The sequence below is a fragment of the Rhincodon typus genome, chromosome 3, assembly GCF_021869965.1.
Source record: "Rhincodon typus isolate 14 chromosome 3, sRhiTyp1.1, whole genome shotgun sequence".
Taxonomy (NCBI): Eukaryota; Metazoa; Chordata; class Chondrichthyes; order Orectolobiformes; family Rhincodontidae; genus Rhincodon; species Rhincodon typus.
The window spans coordinates 93,654,692-93,680,368 of NC_063334.1; the positions used below are offsets into that span (position 1 = coordinate 93,654,692).

The 25,677-nt window shown below is 41.2% G+C and overlaps 1 protein-coding gene across 1 annotated transcript in view; it reads right to left on the reverse strand.

Moving 5' to 3' along the window:
* Window positions 1-25,677, reverse strand: part of msh3 (mutS homolog 3 (E. coli)) — a 268,529-nt gene that overhangs the window by 214,776 nt on the left and 28,076 nt on the right. Inside the window, exon 6 of the mRNA XM_048593784.1 lies at window positions 19,693-19,859. Coding sequence (XP_048449741.1) covers window positions 19,693-19,859 — 167 coding nt within the window. The remainder of the gene's footprint in view (window positions 1-19,692; window positions 19,860-25,677) is intronic.

Below are 25,677 nucleotides of genomic sequence, written 5' to 3' on the forward strand. Positions count from 1 at the left end.
TCTACAAATGCACCATTGAAAGCATTCTGTCTGGGTGCATAACAGCCTGGTATTGCAACTGCTCTGCCCAGGACTGTAAGATACTACAGAAGGTGGTATGCACAGTCCAGACCACCAGAGAAGCCAGCATTCCATCCATAGACTCCATTTACACAGCCCATTGCTGCGGAAACGCTGCCATCATCAAAGACCCATCGCACCCCAGTAATGATCTCCTACAACCTCTTCCATCAGGCAGAAGATACAGAAGCCTGAACATGCACCAGCAGGTTCAAGAACATCTTCTTCCTGGCTGTTGTTAGACTGATGAATGGACTCTCTAGCCTTAAATAATGCTGATCTTGCTAACATTGATCTTGCCTGGCACACACCCTGTGCAATGTAGCCTGTGTGCCTCTGTCTATATCTTTTTGATCTGTACATCCGTGCTTACTATGATCTGCCTGTACTGCTCGTAAACAAAACTTTTCACTGTACTTCGGTATACGTGACAATAAAAATCAGTCAATAATTGTACCACGGGAATTTCAAATCTCCAAGGGGGTAGATGAGAATTAAATAATTGCTTTAATGTCACAAGTGAAAGACAGAGCCTCTGACAGAGCAGCACTCTCTCTGTACTGCATATAGGAACAGGATTAGGCTGTTCAGCACATCGCCATTCATTCAAATCGTGGCTAATCATCCCCCTCAATGCCACTTTCCCACACTTTCTTCATATCCCTTAATATCATTATTCTCTAGAAATTGACCAATTCCTGTCTTGAATGTGCCTAATTATTAGGCTTCCGAAGCCTGTTGAGGTAGGGAACTGCAAAGATTCAGCACCTTCACAGTGAAGAAATGCCTCAACTTAGTTTTAAATGTCTTAACCCTTATTCTAAGACTTTGTCACCCAGTTCTAGACTCAGCAGCCAGGAAAGTTAAGTCAACCCCATTATATGCTAAGCACTTCATAAGTTTGAATGAGATGATCACCTCGCATTCTTCAAAACCCAATAGACCTATTTCGTCAACCGCTCCTCATAGGACATTCCTGTCATCATATCAATGCAGTGCTCAATTCTCTGCAGTGGAACCTGAACTCAACAATCGTTCACTTCAATATGGGAGTAAAACTACCAAACCACGGCTGATACAAACAGCATTATGATGGCAAGGAGATAGCAAGAACTGCAGACGCTGGAGTCAGAATCAATACAGTGCAGAGCTGAAGAAACACAACAGGTCAGATAGCATCAGAGGAGCAGCAAAGTCAATGTTTTGGGTTTACACCCTTCATAAGGACTCCATACAGCTCCATACTCTATTGACATTGTGATGATCCCAGCTGATGGTAGTACTGGACATGTTAGATCCCAGAATGAAACCTGGCTTGACAAATCATTAGTTTCTTTTTTGCAGTTGGTTATCCTAGAGTTAGTCACTGAACATATTCACACAAGTCTGCTAAGGTTCTCTTAGGCAAGAACATTAGCTTATTACACAAAAGCAAACAAAAAGATATATTTCTACATACAAGGCCATTTGAAGAGATCTAAACATAAATAACAAATAAAAGTTTAACCTTCATTGAATCATTGAATCCCACAGTGTGGAAACAGGCTATTCAGCCCATCAAGTTTACACTGACCCTCTGAACAGAATCCCACCCAGACCCACCCCTCCATCCCATCCCTATAAGTCTGCACTTCCCATGGCTAATCCACCTAGCCTGCACATTCTTGGACACTGAGCAATTTAGCATGACCAATCCAACTAACCTGCCCATCTTTGGACAATGGAAGGAAACCCACACAGACACAGGGAGAATGTACAAACTCTACACAGACAGTCGCCCCAGCTGGAATCAAACTCAGGTTCCTTGCGCTGTGAAGCAGCAATGCTGACCACAGAGGCACTGTGCACCCTTCTTACTAGCAATATAATTTTCTGTTACTCAAAATCATGAGGAACATCACACCTAACTTTAACTTTGTTTAATTCACTTACATGTTGTAGACAAAGCCAGCATTAATTGCCCATCCCTAACTGCTCAGAGGGCAGTGAAGAGTCAACCACATTGCTGTGGGTCTGGAGTCACTCGTAGGCAAAAAGGACTGATGCCCTAAAAAGGACATCAGTGAACCAGATGGGTTTTTCCTGCCAATTGACACTGGTTTCATGGTCATCATTAGACCTTTAATTCTCAATTCTTTACTGAATTCAAATTCCACCATCTGCCAAGGTGGGCCATTGCCTCCCGAATAAAATTTTATTTCTTACTTAATGGCTTCTTTACCAATTTCATTTTTGGACTGCTAACTGTTTAAGGCCTCTTTTTATTTCCGACACTCCTTTCAGTTCTAACAGATTGTAGAGAAGTTTTCAAACTTTCATTACTTGTAGACTTCACAAACTAGCTCGGGTGAAATTGAACTCTTTGAAATAAAGACTTTATTGTTCTGCCAGGACGAAACTGATTCTTCCAAAATGAACTCAAACTGTACTACCAATGTCCCCTGATTGTTTGCTGTTCCATAAGTCATAAACTCAGCAACGTAAACACTTCATCTATTAACTGTACAGTAATTGGCTAGGTACTTACTAAGTTACATGCTTTCTTGGAAATGGTGTTTAGGTCACTTTGCAAATGATTTTCTCACCTCTAGAAAAAGTTACCTGCAGAGAACTGAAATCAAGACTCATCTGCCTCTACTTGAAAAATCCAGCATCTCAAATTATAAACATATAAACCACACCTTTATCACAACATGAAGACAAAACAATAGGACTCAAGATGGCACCGACACCAGGCAACACTCCAGGAGCTCCTTGTAGCAGATCTTATTCTCACACTTCTTATAACCATTCCACAGTTTTAAACCTAAATTCTAAGTCTTTAAGAATTACTAATACTGTTCTTTTAAATCTACACACAGGTCTAAAGATCCTACACAAATAATGCTGATCTTCTTAATGTTGATCTTGCTTTGTGCACCTCCTGTGCAGCCGTAACCTTATATACCTCACTCTGTCTTAGCATCCTATGATCTGTATATCCTTGTTTGCTATGATCTGCATGTACTACTCACAAAAAGCTTTTCACTGTACTTAGATACATGTGACTACAATAAATAAATCAAAATAATAAATCAAAGGAGGGACAATCCCCCTGTACAATTGCACGTGAACTAGCTAAGGAACTGGTGATCCCTAATCAGAGAACTGAGATGCTAAGAAAGTTCCAAGAAAAACCAAAAAAAAAAAGTTCTGAGGAAGGGTCACTCGACTCGAAACATTAACTCTGATTTCTCTCCACAGATGCTGCCAGACCTGATGCGCTTTTCCAGCAATTTCTGTTTTTATCTCAAAGTTCCAAGAAAGTTTGGTTTCTACCTTGAAAATCAAATAATTGATAAAGAGCCTTGGAATTATTAAAGATGTTAGAAAGTGTCACGTAAATCTGGAGCATTGATTCAACATATATATTAACTGTAAGATGAGAAGACATAAAGTTTGATTTTCAATCTCGAACCTAAGACTGAAAACAAAAATGGTTTGATTGTAGGACCTGAATGAAGTTTCTGCTGCTGATTATAAATAATATTTCAAATATAATTCTACAGAGCATAAATAAGGCAAAAATTCGACATTCGCAAAACAATTTTACATCATAATGGAGTGGAGCAGGGTGCTGGAAAACAGTCAAAAAGAACTGTAGAATTAGGTAGATAAACTAATATAAGCCCCATGGCTTTGGCTTTCTCAGCTACGTTAATTTACTGAATACATTCTTGTAATGCGGATTACAAAATTTCAATTCTCTGTGTTGTAACTAGCAAATCAAGGACATGGTTATTAGGTCTCAAAGCAGGATGTGAACTAGATGACATAACTGTTGTGGCCAATTTCAATATTAATAAAATGTGAACGCATGAGGTTAACATCATGAAGTTGAAGGATCTGTCTGCTTCTCTCAGAGGGTATTAAATCTGTGGAATTCTTTATGCAGAGAGCTGTTGAGGCTGGGTTGTTAAGTATCCTCAAGGTTGAGAGAAACAGATTTTTAATTCGTAAGGGAATCAAAGATTATGGAGAAAAGTTTGAGAGTTACCAGATCAGCCATGATTTCACTGGACAGCAGAGCAGACTCAATGGGCTGAATGGCCTACTTCTGCTCCTACATTATTTGATCTTATGCTGCAGTTAATGATAATTACAACATCCTACGCTCCTAGGTGTTAATAGTATCTAGGCAAAAGACAGCCAGTTACATCTGAAACTATCCACTCATGAGAGATGAGTCTGGCAGACATAATTTAAACTGATCAGATGGAATGTGAAAGAAGAAATAAAAGCAAAAGTAGTCTCTTTCTAGTCAAAAGTAGATGTCAGCTAAAGTAAATATTCATGCCTTGGAAGCAGAGAAAAAGTATTCAAGAAAATTAAGGCAGTAAAAATGGACAAATCCCCAAGATCTGACAATCTAAACCTTCAGGTTCTGAGAAAAAAAAAGAGATAGCTTCTGAGCTAGTGAATGCACACACTACAACTTCCAAAAACTTCCAGATGCGGGAAAAGTCACATTAGCTTGGAAATTTGCAAATTTTAGCTTGTTATTCCAGAAAGGAGGGAGAGAGAAAATAGTGCACCACAGGAGAAGTAGCCAAACATCATTTGTTGAGAAAATTCGTTGGGAAATTGTGTCTGGCAAATTAATTAGAGTTCTTTGAGGATGGAACTAATAAGGTAAATGAAAGAGAACCATTAGATCTCGTGTACCTGGCTTTCCAAAACACATTCAAAAAGCTGCCATGCGAAACAATAATGGGCAAGATAAGGGTTGATGGAGTTGTGAATAATATATTCACATGCATAGAAGATTCATTAATGGACTGGATATTAATATGGTATTTTGAACTTGGTAGGCAATGAATAGCTGAGTGGCACAAGGATCAGCTTATTACAATCTATATTTGTGACATGGTTGATGAGACAGAAAATAATATATCTAAGCCTGTGGATGAGACAAAGCTAGTCGGAAAGGCAAGCTGTCAGGAGGAGGGAAAGAGAGGGACTGCAAAGAGATATAGATAGTTTGAGTGAGTGGGGAATAAAATGGCTGACGGAGCATAATATAGGGAAGTGTGAAGTTGTTCATTGGCTAAAATAGAAGAGCAGAATATTTTTTAAAATGGTACAGATAATTACATGTTGATGCTCAAAGAGACTAGAGTGTAATAGTACAAGGAACACAAAGTCAGCATGCAGGTGAACTATTAAGGTGACAAATGGCAAGTTGGCCTTTACTGCAAAGGGAATGAGGCACAGACATAAAGAAGACATGTGCAGGGTTTCAAAGAGACCATATCTAGTGTACTGCATGCAGTTTTGGTCTCCATATTTATGAAAGAATATACTTGCACTGGGGGTAGTACAGCGAAGGCTCACTAAATTGGTTTCTGGTATGAGGAGCTTGTCCTATGATGACAGGCTGACTAAACTGGGCCCAAATTCTCTGGATAGTACGAACTGCAGATGCTGGAGAATCTGAGACAACAAGGTGCAGAGCTGGATGAACCGCAACAAGGACCGCAACTTCCCCCCCTCAGTGGTCGAGAACGCCCTCAACCGTGTCTCCCACATTTCACCGCAACTCATCCCTCACACCCCGTCCAAGCAATAAGAACCAAAAAAGAATCCCCCTCGTCCTCACGTACCACCGCACCAACCTCCAGATCCAACGCATCATCCTCCGACACTTCCGCCATCTGCAATCCGACCCCACCACCAAAGACATCTTTCCCTCCCCACCCTTATCTGCTTTCCGGAGGGACCGCTCTCTCCGTGACTCCCTTGTCCGCTCCACACTCCCCTCCAGCTCCACCACACCCGGCACTTTACCCTGCAACCGCAGGAAGAGCTACACCTGCCCCCATACCTCCTCCCTCACCCCAATCCCAGGCCCCAAGAAGACTTTCCACATCAAGCAGATGTTCACCTGCACATCTGCCAATGTGGTATACTGCATCCGCTGTACCCGGTGTGGCTTCCTCTACATCGGGGAAACCAAGCGGAGGCTCGGGGACCGCTTTGCAGAACACCTACGCTCGGTTCGCAATAAACAACTGCACCTCCCAGTCCCGAACCATTTCAACTCCCCCTCCCATTCCTCAGACAACATGTCACGTCCATTCTGGGCCTCCTGCAGTGCCTCAACGATGCCACCCGAAGGTTGCAGGGAACCCTGCAGCCCAATGGTATCAATGTGGATTTCACAAGTTTCAAAATCTCCCCTTCCCCAATGCACCAGTCCAGCTCGTCCCCACCTCCCTAACCTGTTCTTCCTCCCACCTCAAGCCGCACCTCCATCTCCTACCGACTAACCTCATCCCGCCCCCTTGACCTGTCCGTCCTCCCTGGACTGACCTATCCCCTCCCTGACTCCCCACCTACACTCACCTTTACTGGCCCCATCCCCGCCTCTTCGACCTGTTTGTTTCCTCTCCACCTATCCTCTCCTCTATCCATCTTCTATCCGCCTCCCACTCTCTCCCTATTTATTTCAGAACCCCCTACCCCTTCCCCTTTTCTGATGAAGGGTCTAGGCCCGAAACGTCAGCCTTTCTGCTCCTATGATGCTGCTTGGCCTGCTGTGTTCATCCAGCCCTGCACTTTGCTGTCTCGGATTCTCCAACATCTGCAGTTCCTACTGTCTCTAGTCTATTCCTGATCCTATTTCTTGTGTTCTTAGGCAGGTGTTATTGGCCTTTCCACTGCAACGTAATTAAGGGCACCCCAAATACAAATACAAGTACAAGTACAAGTACAAAGGGCTTTCACAAGTAAGCCATCATATTTTCACACCTTCTATTACTTTTACCAACCAGCAGTTGAAAGGCATTCAACTAACAAATTATCCCCCTGAATTGTATTACAAAAACGTTAATCATTAATGGTAACTCCTACTGTCTAATTTTATTATTTTCTAATTTTTTCAACACAATTTCTATTGAATTTGGATAACATAAACAAGTGTTATTTTGCATATTGGAAGAATAAGTACGTACTTATGAGCAAAATAATACAAATATAAAAAGGGGTCCAGGAACAGAGAGACACTGCAATTCAAACACATGTCAACTCTGGGATGGTAGGAACTGCAGATGCTGGGGAATCTGATATAACAAGGTGGATGAACACAGCAGGCCAAGCAGCATCAGAGGAGCAGGAAGGCTGACGTTTCGGGCCTAGACCCTTCTTGTTATCTCAACTCAGGGATGTTTGACTCAAAACACCACAACTACTAATATTTTAATGCTGACCTGATTAAGTTTTACATATTGAACATTTCAGATTAGGATTCTGTACAATGGGAAGGGTGATATTTAGAATTATGTGACTATGTCAAAATATATGTAGCTAAAGAACACAAAGAATCCACATGAACTATTAAAATGTATTTCTGACCAATGTTATTAACAGTTAATATTAAAAAAGTCCATCAATACTTTTGAAGACAATCCACCCTTTATAGAAGATGACCTTATAAATTATTGAATTCACAATGGTTTTTTTGTTGTCTTGTAATTGATTTCCTTTTGGTTGCCTAGCAGCTAAAGATATTAAAGCTGTTTGTTCTGTTTTAATTTAAGTGTACAGATTGCAGGAAAAAGAAAGTATGGGTTTCACTGTTCATAGGTCAGTTCATACAAATCAATAAAATCAAAATAAAATTTGTATTGAGTTCCTAATGTGAAAATCCATAAAAGAGTTCTTCTCAGCAAAACAAAGGCTCTATGATTAATGTCCCATTAACAAAATCATATTGACATTCTTGCAAATTCTTTAGCATTTTGAGTCATGAAGCATGATTTTAGTTTCCCTTTTTGTTCAAAGATTTATTTTGGGTCCTTACTTTTTTATCAATTCATATAAGACAAATACTTGAAATTTTCAAAGTATGAATAGATGTCAAGTGAGCCTTCGATTTGCAAAAGCAATTTAGCCTCTGTCCCCAACAGCACATGTTCCATCTTGGACCATGTGATCAATTCAGTTTCTATTGACCAAACTGATATTTACTGTAAAGAATTTAATAGACACTAAATTGAAGCTTGGACCAAGAGTAACATCATTACTCCTTGGAAGAAGGTAACCTCAATGTTAAAGAAGCATTTGGAGTTTTAAAATCAGTATCCATTCATGACAAACCTCACTATCTAAGTCAAGCAACCCTTTATAAAAATGTATGTAAATTGATACCTCAATGTTTAAAAACTGTGTAACCACTCAATCTATTCAGTAATGCAAACATATTAGTACTAAGTCTCTCTTCATTTGTTAGAGGCCAGGTTTAGAAGTCCCAGCCCTCTTCCAATGTAATACAAATACTGGTTAAAATAGCGAGATCACACATGTTCTTCTGAAGTTGGTCATTTTACAGGTAAATGAATTTTTGCAGTACAAACAATTAATTTTAAGGGGCCTTAAAGGGCTGAGGCAAAGTAAAGAAATGCACAAGCTGTAGGACTTATTAAACCTTCAGGAGACGGAAACAGGAACAGGTTTTCTTTTATATTTGTTCATGGGATGAACAAATTGCATCTCTAGTTGCCCTCAAGATAGTGCAAAGATGGCTTTTTGCATCACTGCAGTTCCCTGGTGTACGTACATCTGGTGCTATTAGAGAGTTTCAGAAATTGGACCCAGCAACAGTGAAGAAATAAAAACAATACATTTCTAACTCAGGATGCTGCCAGACATGGAAGGGGGTATGCAAGTGGTCATGGTTTTACAATGCACATACTATTCATTTATTTGGTTGGAAAGGTTGTGGATTTGAAAGGTTTTATGGAAGCTGCCTTGATGAGCAGACAATATACTGCTGTCACTGGATGGCAGTAATAGAAGAAGTGAATGTTTAAGGTGGCAGGTAGGGATCCAACCAGGCAGCCCGTTCTAAAAACATAACAAGCTTCTTCAGTGTCACTGGAGCTGCAGTCATCCAGACAACTGAAGAATGTTCCATCATATTCCTGATGTGAGAGTTGTACATGGCAGGCAGGTTTTGGGAAGTCAGGTGGTGAGTCACTCACTGCAGCCTCAGTATTCAGGAAATATCAAACATCTCTAATCAAACAGAATAGCAGACTAAGGGGACCAAACCGCTTACTCGTGCTTCTAGTTCCCGTGTGACTACGTTCCTGGTCAATGGTGATCAACAGTACACTATCGTGGGAGATTTAACAACAGCAATGCTGCTAAAGTGGAGAATGCTAGCTTCTCTATTGTTAGTCATTGCCTGATACTTCTTTGGTGCTAATGCTTCTTGGCACTTATCTACACAAGCTTGAATGTTGTGCAAATCAAGTTGCTTATGCACTCAGATTGCTATCACATCTGAGGAGTCATGAATGGTGCTGAACATTGTGCAGTCAGGATCATCACCACCCTGAACTCATGATGGATGGAAGATCACTGATAATGTAGCTGAAGAGGTTTAGGCCTAGGACATTAACTGGGGAATTCCTGCAGAGATGCCAGGTTTGATTCCAATCAGTGCAGAGTTCCTCAGTCACCCAAGTATCATTGCTGTTAGATTTCCATAATTGATGGATAGATGGATAGTGTTGAAGCTGTACTGGAACAGCTCAGCTTGGGCTGCAGTTATTTCTGGAGTACAAGTCTTCAGTGCTATTACTGAATGTTGTCACAGCCCATAGTCTTTACAGCATCCAGTATTTCCATTAGTTTCACCAGGTTGGCACCCAATTTTCAGTACAGAAACAGGCCAGTCAACCCAACCAACCCATGCCAAGAAACTAAGTACATTTAACCTAACAAACCAAATATTCCATCCGCAGGGCACAGAGTTCTCAAACACTATATTTAAAAGCAGTATGTGGCCATAATAGCTGTATGAAATATTAAGTTCGAAAAATTAAATCCAAGGTATATTCCGCTCTCTCAGCTATTAGATTGTAATCCAAAATTCACAAATTAAACCAAAACTCGACAATAATTTAGTCCTGTCATAGAATCAGTGTAAGATGACCAGAATTCTTTTTTCAGTCATTATCTGTTTCAACAAGCATCATCATTCATCAACAAGTAGCTAAATAGTTGGGCAATGTTCCGGTTCAATAATCTCCAAAACACCCAGGTTACTTAATTGTTATAACCATGAGACTAAACTGAGACAGGCCAACAAAACAAGATGTAAAACACAGTGGTTTGCCCAGTGATCAGCAGTAGCCTTGGCAAAAAACAGATGACAGACCATATTCACAGCTTTCTCTCAATAGCACAGGGTGGGGAAATTGGGTCAAATTAGCAAAGAATGAAGGAAAATACCTGATCTTCTACCCCAGCCTACATATTATAAAAACTCTAAATATGTTTGGTTATTTTCTCATGCCACATAAACAAGGTTTCATACACATGGCATATGCAATACCTAACCAGAGTCAATACATAAAAATTAAAATATCAACCATTCATAAAAATGACTCATGTAAACAAATCAAGTTTCCCAGCAACAGTCCTGAAAGATCCATGTGAAGCCACATCTCGATAAGGTCTCCTGATGTTTTTCCATTTGGTAATTTGCTCACACTGATTCCACACAGAGTCACAGTGTGGAGCTGTATGTTCGCCAGGAAATATATTTTTATGTATTTTCTTAAATTGTACGTGAAAAAGCAAATCAAAAACATACGAAACTTAGGCAGCTTCTACGGAAAAAGTGGCAGATGGTCCCATCTTACGAAGTCAACAACTGCAGACGACCAAATAATGTGCAAGGTCAAACATGGGCTTTCGCAATACTTTCACAAAACTGCCCAGACTTTGTTAGAGGTCTTAAGGTAGGTCAGAATTCAAGAATTTAGCCAAAGTTCTGGTTAGTTGCTTTATAATTTATAAGTATACTGGCCACATCCACTACATCTGAAGTTTAAAAGTAGCTACCAAATTCAAACCCATTTTTGGGTTGTTGTCCTTGAGAAGGTGCTGATGAGCCACTTCCTTGAACCACTACAGTATATGTGGTGCAGACACACCCATATTGCTTTGAGGAATTCAGACCCAACAATAATGAACAAACAGCAGAGTGACTGTAAGACAGGATGGTGCGTAACTTAGAGGAGAACTTTGAGCTGGTCAAAGTTGCAGGTTTGGAAGATGCTGTCAAAAGAGACCTGACAAGTTACTGCAGTGCATCTTATAGACTATATACATTGCTGCCACTGTGCAATACTGATGGAGAAGTGAATACTTAAAGTGGTAGATGCAGGGTTAAATGAGCAAACTGTTTTGTCCAAGAAAGTGTCAAACTTGTTGGAGACACATTCATTTGATCCAGTGGGAAGTACTGCATCACAGTCCTGACTTGTGCCTAGTAGATGATGGACAGGAGGCAAGTTACTCGCCACATTATCCCTAGACTCTGAATGGCTCTCATAACCATAATTAGTCCAATTCAACTTCTAGTCACTGTTAACCCCCATGATGTTGATAATGGGGGATTTAGCGATGATAATTCCATCAAACATGGCTTACAGGGAACAGGGAAAATGGTTTAAATTCTGTAATGGAAGGGATGCTCATTGCCTTTCACTTCTGTGGCACGAATATTATCATTTATCATCCCAAGCTTGAATACTGTCCAGGGCTAATTCAGTACCTGAGGACTCAGGAATAGTGCTTAAGGTTGTGCAATCATAGAGTCATTAAGGCAGAGTTTTCACAACAGGGAAAGAGGGTCTCCGGCCCATCATGTCCACACAGTCTTCAAACATCCATCCATTCTAATCCCATTTTTCAGCACTTGGCTCATAGCCTTGAACACAATGGCATATCAAATACTTCTTAAATGTCTTGAGGGTTCCACATCTACCACCATTCAGGTAGTGAGTTCCAGAGACCCACAATTCTCTGGGTTAAAGAACAAAGAAAATTACAGCACAGGAACAGCCCTTCGGCCCTCCAAGCCTGCGCCGATCCAGATCCTCTATCCAAACCTGTCGCCTATTTTCCAAGGATCTGTATCCCTCTGCTCCCTGCCCATTCATGTATGTGCCTAGATACATCTTAAATGACGCTATCGTGCCCGCCTCTACCACCTGCGCTGGCAATGCGTTCCAGGGACCCACCACCCTCTGCATAAAGAACTTTCCATGCATATCTCCCTTAAACTTTTCCCCCTCACCTTGAAATCATAACCCCTAGTAATGGAGTCCCCCACTCTGCGGAAAAAGCTTCTTGCTATCCACCCTGTCTATACCTCATGATTTTGTAGGCCTCAATCAGGTCCCCCCTCAACCTCCGTCTTTCTAATGTAAATAATCCTAACCTACTCAACCTCTCTTCATAGCTAGCGCCCTCCATATCAGACAACATCCTGGTGAACCTCCTCTCCAAAGCATCCACATCCTTTTGGTAATGTGGCGACCAGAACTCTACGTAGTATTCCAAATGTGGTCAAACCAAAGTCCTATACAACTGCAACATGACCTGCCAACTCTTGTACTCAATAGCCCGTCCGATGAATGAAAGCATGCCGTATGCCTTCTTGACCACTCTATCGACCTGTGTAGCGACCTTCAGGGTACAATGGACCTGAACACCCAGATCTCTCTGTGCATCAAGTTTCCCCAGGGCTTTTCCATTTACCACATAGTTCGCTCTTGAAAAAAATGTTTCTTCAAATCCTCTGTGTACCTCCCGAACCGCACCTTAACGCTGTACACCCAGTTATCAAACTCTCTACTGAGGGGAAAAGTTTCTCCCTATCTACCCTGACTATGTCCCACAGAACATTGTATACCACAGTCAAAACATTCCTCAACTTCTCTGCTCCAAGCCTACCTGGTCTCAATTCATAGCTGAATTGCTTCAGCCTGGGCATCATCCTTGTTAATCCCTTTTGAGCCCTTTCCAGTACAAACACGTCCTTCCTATTGTGTGGCAACCAGAACTGCACACAGTACTCCAGCTGTAGCCTAACTAATGTTTTTTTTTCGTAGGATTCATAGAATCCCTACAGTGTGGAAACAGGCCCTTTGGCCCAACAAGTCCACACCGACCCTCAGAGCATCCCACCCACACCCACACCCACACCCACACCCACCCCCCTATAACCCATCTAATCCACATAACCCTGAACACTACGGGCAATTTAGCATGGCCAATCCACCTAACCTGCACATCTTTGGACTGTGGGAGGAAAACGGAGCACCCGGTGGAAATCCACGCAGACACGGGGAGGATGTGCAAACTCCACACAGACAGTCGCCTAAGGTTGGAATCGAACCCAGGTCACTGGCACTGTGAGGCAGCAGTGCTAACCACTGAGCCACCGTGCCGCCCAAGTTATATACAGCTCCATCATAACCTCCTTACTCCTATATTCAATGCCTTGACTAATAGAGGGAAGTATCCCATATGCCTCTTAACCACCTCAGCCATCTGTCCTGCTGCCTTAAAAGATCTGTGGGCATCCATTCCACAGTCGCTCTGACCTTCTATACTGCCTAGGGTCCTACTATTCAACGTGTACTCCCTTGTTTCAGTTGGCCTTTCAAAATGCATCATCTCCCATTTTTCAGGATTAAATTCCATTTGTCACTATTCAACCCATCTGATCATCCCATCTACATCATCTTGTAGTCTAAGGCTTTCCTCCTCACTATTTATCACACCCCCAATTTTTGTGACATCTGCAAACTTACTTAATCCTCATATATTCATGTATAGATCACTAATTTACACTACAGACAGCATGGGACCCAGCACCGATCATTGTGGTAAGCCACTGGGCACAAGCTTCTAGTCACAAAAAAAAAAACTTTGGGTCATCACCCTCAGTTTCCTGCCACTAGGCTAATTTTGGATCTAATCCTAGATCCCCTGGGCTATTCACTTCTCGTCCAGTCTACCACGTGAGACTTTGTGAAAAGCCTCATTGAGGTCCATGTAGACATTAACTGCAGTACTTTCATCGACACAACTAGTCATTTCGTTGAAAAATTCAATCAAATTTGTAAGACACGATCTCCCCTTTGTAATACCATGCTAGCCTTGATCAATCTGTTATCTCTCCAAGTGAAGATTAATTCTATCTCTCAGAATTTTTACCAATCGTTTCCCTACTATAGATGTCAAACTCACGAGTCTGCAGTTTCCTTGTTTATCACAATCACCCTTCTTGAATAATGCGATCACATTAACTGCCCTCCAATCCTTCGGCACCCCTCATGTATCCGGAGAGGATTTGAAAATTAACACCAGAGCCGAAGCAATATCTTCCCTTACCCCCTCCCCAAGCAGGCTGGGATACATCACATCTGGGCCTACCATAAAGCCCACTAATATATCCTCTCTCTCAATATAATTCGTTCAATTTTATTACAGTTCCCCTTTCTGCTTTCTATATCTACATCACCCCTCTTTATTGTGAGCACAGATGCAAAGTACGCATTTAAATCCTGGGCTGTGTCTTCTGGCTCCATGCACAGGTTGCCACTTTGGTCCCTAACGGACTTTCCTTGAATATTCTCTTGACCTTAATATACTTATAAAACGTGTTTAGATTTTCTTTAATGTTATCACCAGTGTTTTTTCACATCGCCTCTTCACTCTTCTAATTTTCTTTTTTTTTAAAGTAACCCCATACACTTTCTATATTCCTCGAGGGCATCCGCTGTTTAGAACCTTCAGTTTCTACCATAACCTTCCTTTTTTTCCCCTTATTCAATCCTGTACATCTCTTCGTATCCAGGGCTCTCTGCATTTGTTGGTCCCACCTTTCACCTTTACAGTAATATGTTGGCCCTGCAGTCTCACTATTACCCTTTTGAAAGTTGCCCACGACCCCAGAAGTGAAGTTTCCTCGAAGTAGCTGGTCCTAGTGCATTCTGGCCAGATCCTGCCTTAAAATTATTAAATTTAAACTTCCCCAATTCAGAACCTTTCTTTCCACGCCATTTTGTTCTTATCCATAATAACCTTAAATCTATTCTCCCACTGCTACACCCACCTCTCACCTGGCTTCATTCCCCCTCTTATAGGACTTTCTACATTGTGGCTTAAAAAGCTCTACTGGACACACTTAAGAACTCCATTCCCATAGGCCATTCACACTTTGTCTATCCCAGTTAGTATTGGGAAAGATGAAATCTCTTATTACCCTATTATTTTTACACTTGTCTGAGATTTACTGAGAGATCTCTCTCTTTTCCATCTCAATCTCTAACTCTTTGGGGGTCTATACTACACACCCTGCAAAGTGATTATACCCCCTCCATCTGAGGAAGTGTCACTGGACCCAAAACGTTAACTCGGTTTTTTTCCTTCACAGATGCTGCCAGACCTGCTGAGCTTTTCCAGCAACTTTTGTTTTGATACCCCCACCATCAGTGAACATTCCCATTTCTGGACTTATGATGGACGGTAGGTCATTGATACAGCAGCTAAAATGTTTGTGACCAGGACACTACCCTAAGGAACTGCTGAAAAATATACTGACAATAGAATGATTGGCATCCAAGCACAGCAGCCATCTTCCTTTGTGCTAGGTAGAACACCAAAACAGTGGAGTGTTTATATTACTGCCATTGACTTCAATATTGCTAGGGCTTCTTGATGTCTTTTTCTGGCAAATGCTGCATTGATACCAAGGGTAATCACTCTCACCTCATCTTGGGTTTGGCTCTTTTGTCTATGTTTGGACCATGGCCAAAGTCATGTGCCCTGGCAAAACCCGAACTGAGCAGCAGTGAGCAGGTTGCTGCTGTATAAAAGCTGCAGACAGCACTATAGCTGGCATCTACCATCAATTCACCAACAATTGGGAGTAGGCTGATGGGATGGTAAATAGCCAGGTTGTATTACAATAGGCTTTAGATAAAGAAAATTCCATAATCTTAAGAACATAAAGTGACAAACAATGGACACCTGTTTGCTGCTCTGCACCAGTGCTACTCTGTTCCAGTTTTTCCTCAACTAAATACACCCTACTGCTTTTGACCACAATTTTTGCTCTTTCTTGTGTGTCATGTCTCATTCGGTAGCATCCCACTTCTCAGTCAGAGGGTCATGAGTTTAAGTCCCTGGCTAGAATCTGAACACAGGAAAAAGAAAAGTCAAAGCTGACACTCCAGAGCAGTACTGATGGACTGCTGCACTGCTGGCAGCATCATCTTCCAGGTGAGATGTTGCACCAAGGTTTTGTCTGGCCTCTAAGTTGGACACAAAAGATTATGTGACACTATTTCAAGGAGAATCACAGGCATGATCCCTGGTGCTTTGGTTAATATTTATCCCACAGTCATCACCATTAAATGAAATGTACTTCATCATTGTCAACTTTGCTGCATTTTATACAATAATAGTGACATTCCAAAAGTGCTTCACAAGCTATCATTTAGCGCACAGATACTAGCCCTGTAAACAGACCATTCCCCCAGCCAAGCACCACCTCCCCCAACACACATACACACAGCATGGTCATCTACAGCCATCAGTATTGCCACCTGGAACAGTGACTACTACTGGGCACTACAGAGAGTCTCCAATGACGATCACACTAGAACCAACTCAGAAGTTAAGTTAGGGATTTTGGCCTAGACCAACTTAGCCCCAGCAACAGGGGTTTAGGAGGGCAAGGCCTCCATTGGGCAGAACCTCCCCAAACAGGGGATCACAGCGCCAACCCTTCCCCCGGACTGCAAAAAGACCATCAGATAAAATGTGGCATCACCAAATGGCATGAACCCCTCACGCCATTAGTAAAGAACCAGTGGCAGAGGGAGGTGGCATTAATTGGATGGCACCCAGTTCTATGGCCTTTGAGGATGGGGAGAGGATAAGCTAAAATTCTACCCTCAGACAATGAAGCATTTTTGGCCCTGCTGCGGTCTACACACCATATAAATACAGATTCTTTGCTTTATTTCCCTCACCTTTGCAAACAATTCACACGTAAACCTGTTCAGCAATACACTACTCAATGCAGAGGCATCACAGCCCAATCTGATCTTCACACATGAATGCACTGCGATTTTTAAAAATCAACAGTGTTGCAGTTCTCTGCAATGCTTAACATCAAAATTCAACATTCTTTTTGTTCATGTAGCTGTTGAGTAACTGTTTCTATGTTACCACTGACTGAAGTTTAATCAGCAGCTGGGCAATGCTGAAAAGCATTGAGCTTAAAGCCCCAGTTTTAATTTGACCTTTAATCCAAAAATCGGCAAAGGAAAGGGAATAAAAATAGAGGTAGAGATTATGGCCTAAATTAGTGAGCTCATTGTCAAGTTGGGAAAGTTGTGAAGTGTCCCATTGAAAAATTCGGAGCTGCTCCTTAAGCTTAGGTCAAGCGTCGCTGGAATAATGTAGGAGATCAAGGACAGAGGTGGGAGGTTGGGACAAAATGTAGAACCCCATGTCCAGAAGCCTCAGTGTAACTGACAAATGAGTCTCAGTATTGGTTAAGTGTGAGGTGGTACACTTTGATTAAGGGACATAAGGATACCACATTCTCCTTTGGAAAAGGAGTCTAAATGATAGTCAAGGAATCTAAAAGTACACATTCACAGTCTGTAACAACACAGGTTAACAAAATATCTAAAACTCCAAATGAACCGTCAGTGTTGGTTCTAGAGGAATAGAGCTAAAAAGAACAAAGTAGTGAGAATTCAGGACTCCACTCTACATGGAAGAATTGAGATGAGTTAAGGAGACGTTGATAAGCAAAAGGTGAAGATAAAGAATATCTGGACCGTGAAGGAGAAGTAGACTGGAAGGAGGGTCCCTATTTTGTTATGTAATGCTGTCTCAGCCTAGTTCACTCAAAATCAATTCAGTGTCATTGCGACAATAAGTACTTTTTTTTTCAAAGGCTAGGGAGCATCTGACAATAATCCTTGCAGAAGTCTTTGTACTCTCCCCTCTAACTGTGCAGTTGAATACCAGAACACATTATCAACAATAGAAAAATTATCAGAACATTCAGATGACTTTGAATTTAATTTACTATTTCTTTGTGGTCATGAATGAAAATCCCATAAATTTGCTTTAAAAGCAACAGGTAGCTACATTGAAAGAATTAAATATTCAAAAACAAAGACACACACTATGAAGGGGGATTTGGCAAGTGCACAGAAAGGATATACAGAAGATAAATTTTCTGAATTAGCATCATTGCTTAAACAGCAACAATCAAAAGGAACAAACAAGGTTTTATAAGGCTCATCCTGTCACTGATAGTGCTGTTAAGATGTGATTATCACCAAAATATCAAGTCGTAGCATAAATCACAGGCAGAAATCTTGAATAATTGTGCTTTCAATCCTGCAGAGACAGCGGGCAAATTCTAGCCTATGCTTCTAGCGACAGCCTCAACCAAAACTGTCTCCAATGTAATTTCAATAGAGGAAAACAACAGCATCTATATCACCTTAAACATCAGCTCCGCAACACATGCTTAAATTTGAACTTTGCAACAATGATGGGAGGTGGCCAGAGGAAGCGAGAAGCCAAGTAAAAAAAGTGGCAGCAGCTCACAATAGAGCTATGGGACTGGAAGAGAAATTCTTTCCCCACAATTTCTTCAGTAGGCTCTAGTCATTTTTATAAACGACTGCTGTTTAAGACCCTGTGGAACTGGAAAAAGTCATGGGGCTAACTTGATACATTTTCAAAGGTTGGGGAGCACAGGAACCATCTTTCAATATATTAAATAATCCAATGCTGGTCATATGGCTATCAGGGATATCTTCAACCCAAAATGGTAAAAATCATGCTGAGAGAATGCTAGAATGCAAGAGCAGGGATGCTAAGGCTTTATGAGGCTGTAGTCAGACCATATTTGGAATATTATGAGCAGTTTTGGGCCCCATATCTAAGGGAGGGTGCGCTGGTTTTGGAGGGGATCCAGATGAGGTTTACAAGAATGATCCCAGGTACGAAAGGCTTGTCATATGAGGAGCAGTTGAGGACTCTAGGTCTGTACTCGATGGAGTTCAGAAGGATGAGGGCGCGGGGAGGATCTGATTCAAACTTATAGAATACTGAGAGGTATGGATATGGTGGATGCAGAGAAGATGTTTCCATTAGTAGGGGAGACAAGGACCCAAGGGCACAGCCTCAGAGTGAAGGAACGATCCTTTAGAACTGAGATGAGGAGGAATTTCTTCAGCCAGATGGTGGTTAATCCAAGGAAATCATTGTCGCAGGGGGCTGTGGAGGCCAAGACATTGAGTGTATTTAAGACAGACAGATAGGTTCTTGATTAGTAAGGGCATCAAAGGTTACAGGGAAAAGGCAGGAGAATGGGGTTGAGAAACATATCAGCTACGATTGAATGGTTGGTGCAGCAGACTTGATAGACTGAATGGCCTAATTCTGCTCCTTTATCTTATGGACTCATGGAGGGTGCAGAATAAACAATATTTCATGTCAAAATATTTAACACAAAAAAATCAACCACAATGCTTACAGATTCAAGAGAGGCCAGAACGTCTAAATAACATTTACTGAATATTGTCCATCAACAAAACCACGCCCGCCACTGTGTTTTTCCAACAAACCTGATTCCCCTACTATAGACATTGCGTAGACCGGCCATTTTCAATTATCATCTCGGAAAAAAGTCACCTCAGAAACATCCTTTCAGAAAGGTCAACCTGCTCACATCTCACATTATACCTTGAAGCAGTGATGCTTGCGAGAAGCTTTTCCGTGTTCTCTGACAACTCCATTGGAAGCAGAATTTCGACTGGCTGTAGACATAGGATCCGGCTTTCCAGCTCAGATCTGGATTTGCAATCGAGAAAACAATCATAAACCACGTCACCAGTGTTGGGTTGGACTGCCTGTGAAATACAATGGTTAAAGTCAAGTTTCGGACATTCATCAGCCAAAACTAAGAAATGTAAAGTTTCTGCAATTGCAGATTAATTATTTTCTAAAAATGCAGTTCACCATATTTTGTAATTTTTTAAAAAAATATGTTGACAGACCAAACAGATAGAGGTATACCAGTGAGTTTCTTTTAAAACAAAAATGATACTAACATAGGTTGCAAGAAATATGCCACAAGCCAAGATACTGAACCATGATTCCAGTATTACAACATAAGAAATAGCAGCAGGAGGTTTTACAGCTCTTGGAGCCTGCTCCGTTCAAATACTCATGGCTAATCGAATCTTGACCTTAACTCCACTTTCCTGTCATTCCTATTACCATAGACTAACTCCTCGAAAGTTCAAGAATCTGTGAGCTCTAGTTCAAGATTCCCCGTGAAGGGAAACAGCCTGACGATATCAACTTTGTGAAGCCCTCTCAAAATTTTATGTTTCAATAAAATCACCTCTTCTAAATTCCAATGACAATTATCTATGATAACATATTGAAAACTTGGATGGGGAATGTGAACGTACCATAGCAAAGTATGCAAATGACATAAAATAGGATGGAAAGGAAGTGGGAGGATGACACAGAGTCTGCAGAGGGATGTAGCCAGGTTAAGCGAGTGGACAAAGTCTTGGTAGATGGAATATAAATTGGGGAAAATGTGAAGTTATGCACTTTGGCAGGAATAGAGGTGCTGAATCTTGTTTAAAATGGAGAAAGACTGCATAAAGCTACGGAACAGAGATATTTGGGAGTCCTCATCCATGAATCAAAAAAGTGAACATCCAAGTTCAGAGGATAATAGGGAAGGCAGCATGAGGAACCCTATAATCCAGCAATTTTCATTACTCATGTAGGGGTCAGAGAAATTATGAGAAATGCACTACCTTGTGTAATAAAATAGATTCCATTCTAATTGAAAAATCAATTTGCTAATCTTCAGAGTTCTTAAGTGCAATTCTATTATACAAAAATAAATTAGCAGTATTGATACAAATCAATTTAAGTTTAAATCTTTTTAGCTTGAAACATTTGTTTATATAGCACGTAGAGCCATATTTCTGGGGAAAAAACAACAAAGCACTTGGCATATTCTTCCTAGAGTAACTAAGCAAGGCTACACAATTGTATTTAAATGAATGGCTGGTTAATGGGTTTCTGGGTGTACTGATTGAAAGAAGAAAGTTAATCTTTTTTTAGAAGCATACCTTGGGAGCTTTAACGTACACCTGAAATTAGTCAGGTTTAACATTTCGTCCAGGTGATAGCACTTCTGGCAAAGCAGCATTCCAACCAGAGAGTTCGGAAGGATGAGGAGGCAAAGATCAGACCACAGTGCAATGTAAGCCCAGATGGAGACCGAGAAGGAAAAAATAATCACTGATCTGGGGGGAAGCTGGGGCATTCTGTTGTTTACAGCAACGAGGTAAGACCATGATTGGCAGAAAGTTTACATGAGGGGCTCCCAAGCTATGCTATAAAAAGCATATGGACCATGTGCAGGCAGATGGGATTAGTTCAGAATGACATCATGGATCAGCACAGACATGGTGGGCGAAAGGGCTTGTTGCTGTGCTGTATGTTCTGTTTCTGTGTTAGCTGCTTGATCCAATCCATTTAATTACCAGGTTTCTTGTACCCTGTGAAATATGGCCAACCTGCCAACTATACTGTGGGAACCTGATTTCATTAATATAATGATGGGTGACAACTCTCAAGAGTAGTACACGGACATAACATATAACCACAAAGATTGCAGCAGGTACATGCACAGTGGGTTAAGGTTATGTTGTGTTATGTTATTTTTATTTTTGCCTGTAATTCTCCATTGCCTATTATGGTGAGTTTATATAGACCCCATGTGGTCTATTTTAAATTTTAGAAGGAAGAACAGCTCACATTTTGTTTAGGGATATAAAAGAGCTATGGATTTATGTTATGATGTGATATTTTGGTAATAATCACATCTTAACAGCACTATCACTGGTAAGACAAGCCTTATAAAACCTTGTTTGTTCCTTTTAATGATTGTTGCTGTTTAAGCAATGATGCTAATCAGAAAATTTATCTTCTGTATATCCTTTCTGCGCACTTGCCAGATTCCACCTCATTGTGTATGATGTAGTGTTTTTGAATATTTAATTCTTTCAATGTAGCTACCTGTTGCTTTTAAAGCAAATTCATGGGATTTTCATTTATGACCATGAAGAAATAGAAAATTAAACCAAAAGTCATCTGAATGTTCTGATAATGTATCAGTCTGTTGATGCAGTTCTGTGATTTAAATTGAACAGTTAAAGAGTGGGGGCTATAAAGATTTCTGCAAGGATTGTCAAATGCTCCCCAATCTTTGGGGAAAAGAAAATACTTTTTTCGTCATAATGACATTAAACAGATTGATTTTACTGAGTGAGCCTGACTAAGACTGTGTTGCATAGAATCTTTAGCACAGAACAGAGACTCTCCTCCCAATCTATTTCTCCTCCTCTGTCCTGATACCAGGGTACCTGTCCCCGTGAACAAAGTGGCCTGGCAGAGGCATTACAATGCAAGGTGCCAGTACACTCCAAAGTTCAGCACTGAAGTGGAGAACTGTACTGCTGATGGCTCAGAGATGAGCTATGAGCATGTAATGAGACAATACTTATAAATAAAGATAAGGTCATAATGAGATACAAGTCTCAAAGGCAAATTGACTCCTGCCACTCATTAATGAGAACCTCAATTCACCACTCAAATTTTGGGAGGAACAATCCAGATTTTTCTCTTCTCGATGTCAAGAATCTCATTCGTCTAATCTTGCCATATTGCCCCAACTAATTAACCAATGCCTACATCAATCAGAAGCTGGGAAAATATAGTACTGAGAGATGGTCAGGAATGGACACATTCTATATCACTGTGCCACAACCACACACACTCACTGCTTCAAAACAAGGAGACAAACGAATAAACATCATTGGAGACAGAATTAAAATTATAAACCAAAATTAAAATTATGTTGGGAATGAAAAGAGTATTTCAGCACCTTTGTTTGAAAGTACTGCATTACTTTAACCATTAGCAAAGGTACTAAATTAAATAAAATAAATGGCTAACCAGACAGTGAATAGGAATATCTACAATGTTTCGTTACTACAATCATACAATTGTAATTACTGAATAAATTTTGTTTGAATTAAAATGCACGAGCCCAAATTTTACACCTAATAGAGTCAACCATTATTTAAATAACACCACTAAGAGTGCTGGAGAAACTCAGCAGGTCTGGTAGCATCTGTGGATAGAGGAACAGAATTAACAGTTCTAGTCTAGTGTGACATTATTTAGATTTTTTACAATATGTGCACACTAACTTGGTGAAAATGTCAGCTGTTAATGTGACACTGAGGGGAACGTAAGTGAACATGGCAAGTAACCGTGTATCCTTTTAACCCATCAGACTGAAGGACTAAGAAAGAAACAGTGGGAATAAAGTGTAAATTTAAATGCGTAAATTTAATACAGAATCTGGCACAGAAAGAGAAGTCAATGGGGCAAAAGGCGGCAGAAAGGAAAAAAATTAAATGTGGCATTTTAAGATCTCCAATTACAATTAATGCTTAAAAGGAATGAGTCTCTTATTGATAATGATTAATTTTCAGTGCTAGGGAGTACGTTTGGAAGTAATGAACAATGATCAATTTGTTAAGAGATTATATACACTTTTTTTTATTCATTCACAGGACGAGGGCATCGCTGGCTAGGCAGCATTTATTGCCCATCCCTAATTGCCCAGAGGACAGTTAAGAGCCAACCACATTGCTGTGGGTCTGGAGTCACATGTAGACCAGACCAGGTTAGGATGGCAGTTTCCTTCCCTAAAGGACATTAGTAAACCAAATGGGTTTTTCCAACAATCGACAATGGACTCACTGGCATCATTAGACTGTTAATTCCAGATATTTATTAAATGCAAATTCCACCATCTGCCATGGTGGGATTCGAACCCAAGTCCCCAGAACATTATCTGGGTCCTCTGGATTAACAGTCCAGCGACAATACCACTAGGTCAACGCCTCCCCAATTGCGTCTTGTAACAACAAGACCCAATTTCCTCTGATAAGCTTATTCAAATCCAGCCATATTTTCAAAGTTGTTGGCAGAAATAGAGTGAACTGCAGCTTTGGGATATTTGCACATGTTTTTAAATCTACCATCTGCAACATCTACCCATAAATAAAGATGGGTGCCACAAACTTGATCACTATTTTGACAATAAAATCTGGTCCATAATATCTGCTATGTATTCCAAAATTTGGAACCAGAAACTAGAACTTTGCTGCTAAAGTCAGCTTGCAAATAGACAAGAAAACTATTTTCATTACTACAGTCACCATCTAAAAGCATTGTATGTGGCTTTAAACTATGTATTTAAACTTTACTCAAAACTTCAAACAAATCCTTAAAAGCAAAACCCGAGCACAAAGAATTTATATACAAGTAAATTTTTTTGACAAAGGAGCCAAGAACAAAAAAAACAAAATTTTACAGTACTCTGTCTCTGACAATATCTGCAGAGAGAAACAAAGTTAACATGTCAGGTCGTGATCCATCATCAGAACTTATGAAATCTTAACTCTGTTTTACTCGCCACACATGCTGCCAAATCCAATAACATTTCCAGAATTTTCTGCTTTCATTGCAGATTTCCAACTGTGTTATTTTGCTGCTGTATAAGGGAGCTATGTTTCCTGGCTGACCAAGTTAACACAGTGAAAAGCTGACATCTTTAAAAGAATACTCAAAACAACTCAACAGTTGCCGCTACCCATCATAAAATGCCACAGCACATTTGTCACAACAGCACCGTGTTTCAAGCAAGTGACCTCCTGAACTGTAGGGGTCTGACTGTTCTATTCATTGAATGGACAAACCGGATACTTCCCCTCCTCGGTGGTCGAGAACGCCCTCAACCGTGTCTCCCACATCTCCCGCACCTCATCCCTCACACCCCGTCCACGCAATAAGAACCAAAAAAGAATCCCCCTTGTCCTCACGTACCACCCCACCAACCTCCGGATCCAACGCATCATCCTCCGACACTTCCGCCATCTGCAATCCGACCCCACCACCAAAGACATCTTTCCCTCCCCACCCTTATCTGCTTTCCGGAGGGACAACTCTCTCCGTGACTCCCTTGTCCACTCCACACTCCCCTCCAGCTCCACCACACCCGGCACTTTTCCCTGCAACCGCAGGAAGTGCTACACCTGCCCCCATACCTCCTCCCTCACCCCCATCCCAGGCCCCAAGAAGACTTTCCACATCAAGCAGATGTTCACCTGCACATCTGCCAATGTGGTATACTGCATCCGCTGTACCCGGTGTGGCTTCCTCTACATCGGGGAAACCAAGCGGAGACTCGGGGACCGCTTTGCAGAACACCTACGCTCGGTTCGCACTAAACAACTGCACCTCCCATCGCGAACCATTTCAACTCCCCCTCCCATTCCTCAGACGACATGTCCATCCTGGGCCTCCTGCAGTACCACAACGATGCCACCCGAAGGTTGCAGGAACAGCAACTCATATTCCGCTTGGGAACCCTGCAGCCCAATGGTATCAATGTGGATTTCACAAGTTTCAAAATCTCCCCTCCCCCTACCGCATCCCAAAACCAGTCCAGCTCGTCCCTGCCTCCCTAACCCGTTCTTCCTCCCACCTATCCCCTCCTCCCACCTCAAGCCGCACCTCCATCTCCTACCGACTAACCTCATCCCACCCCCTTGACCTGTC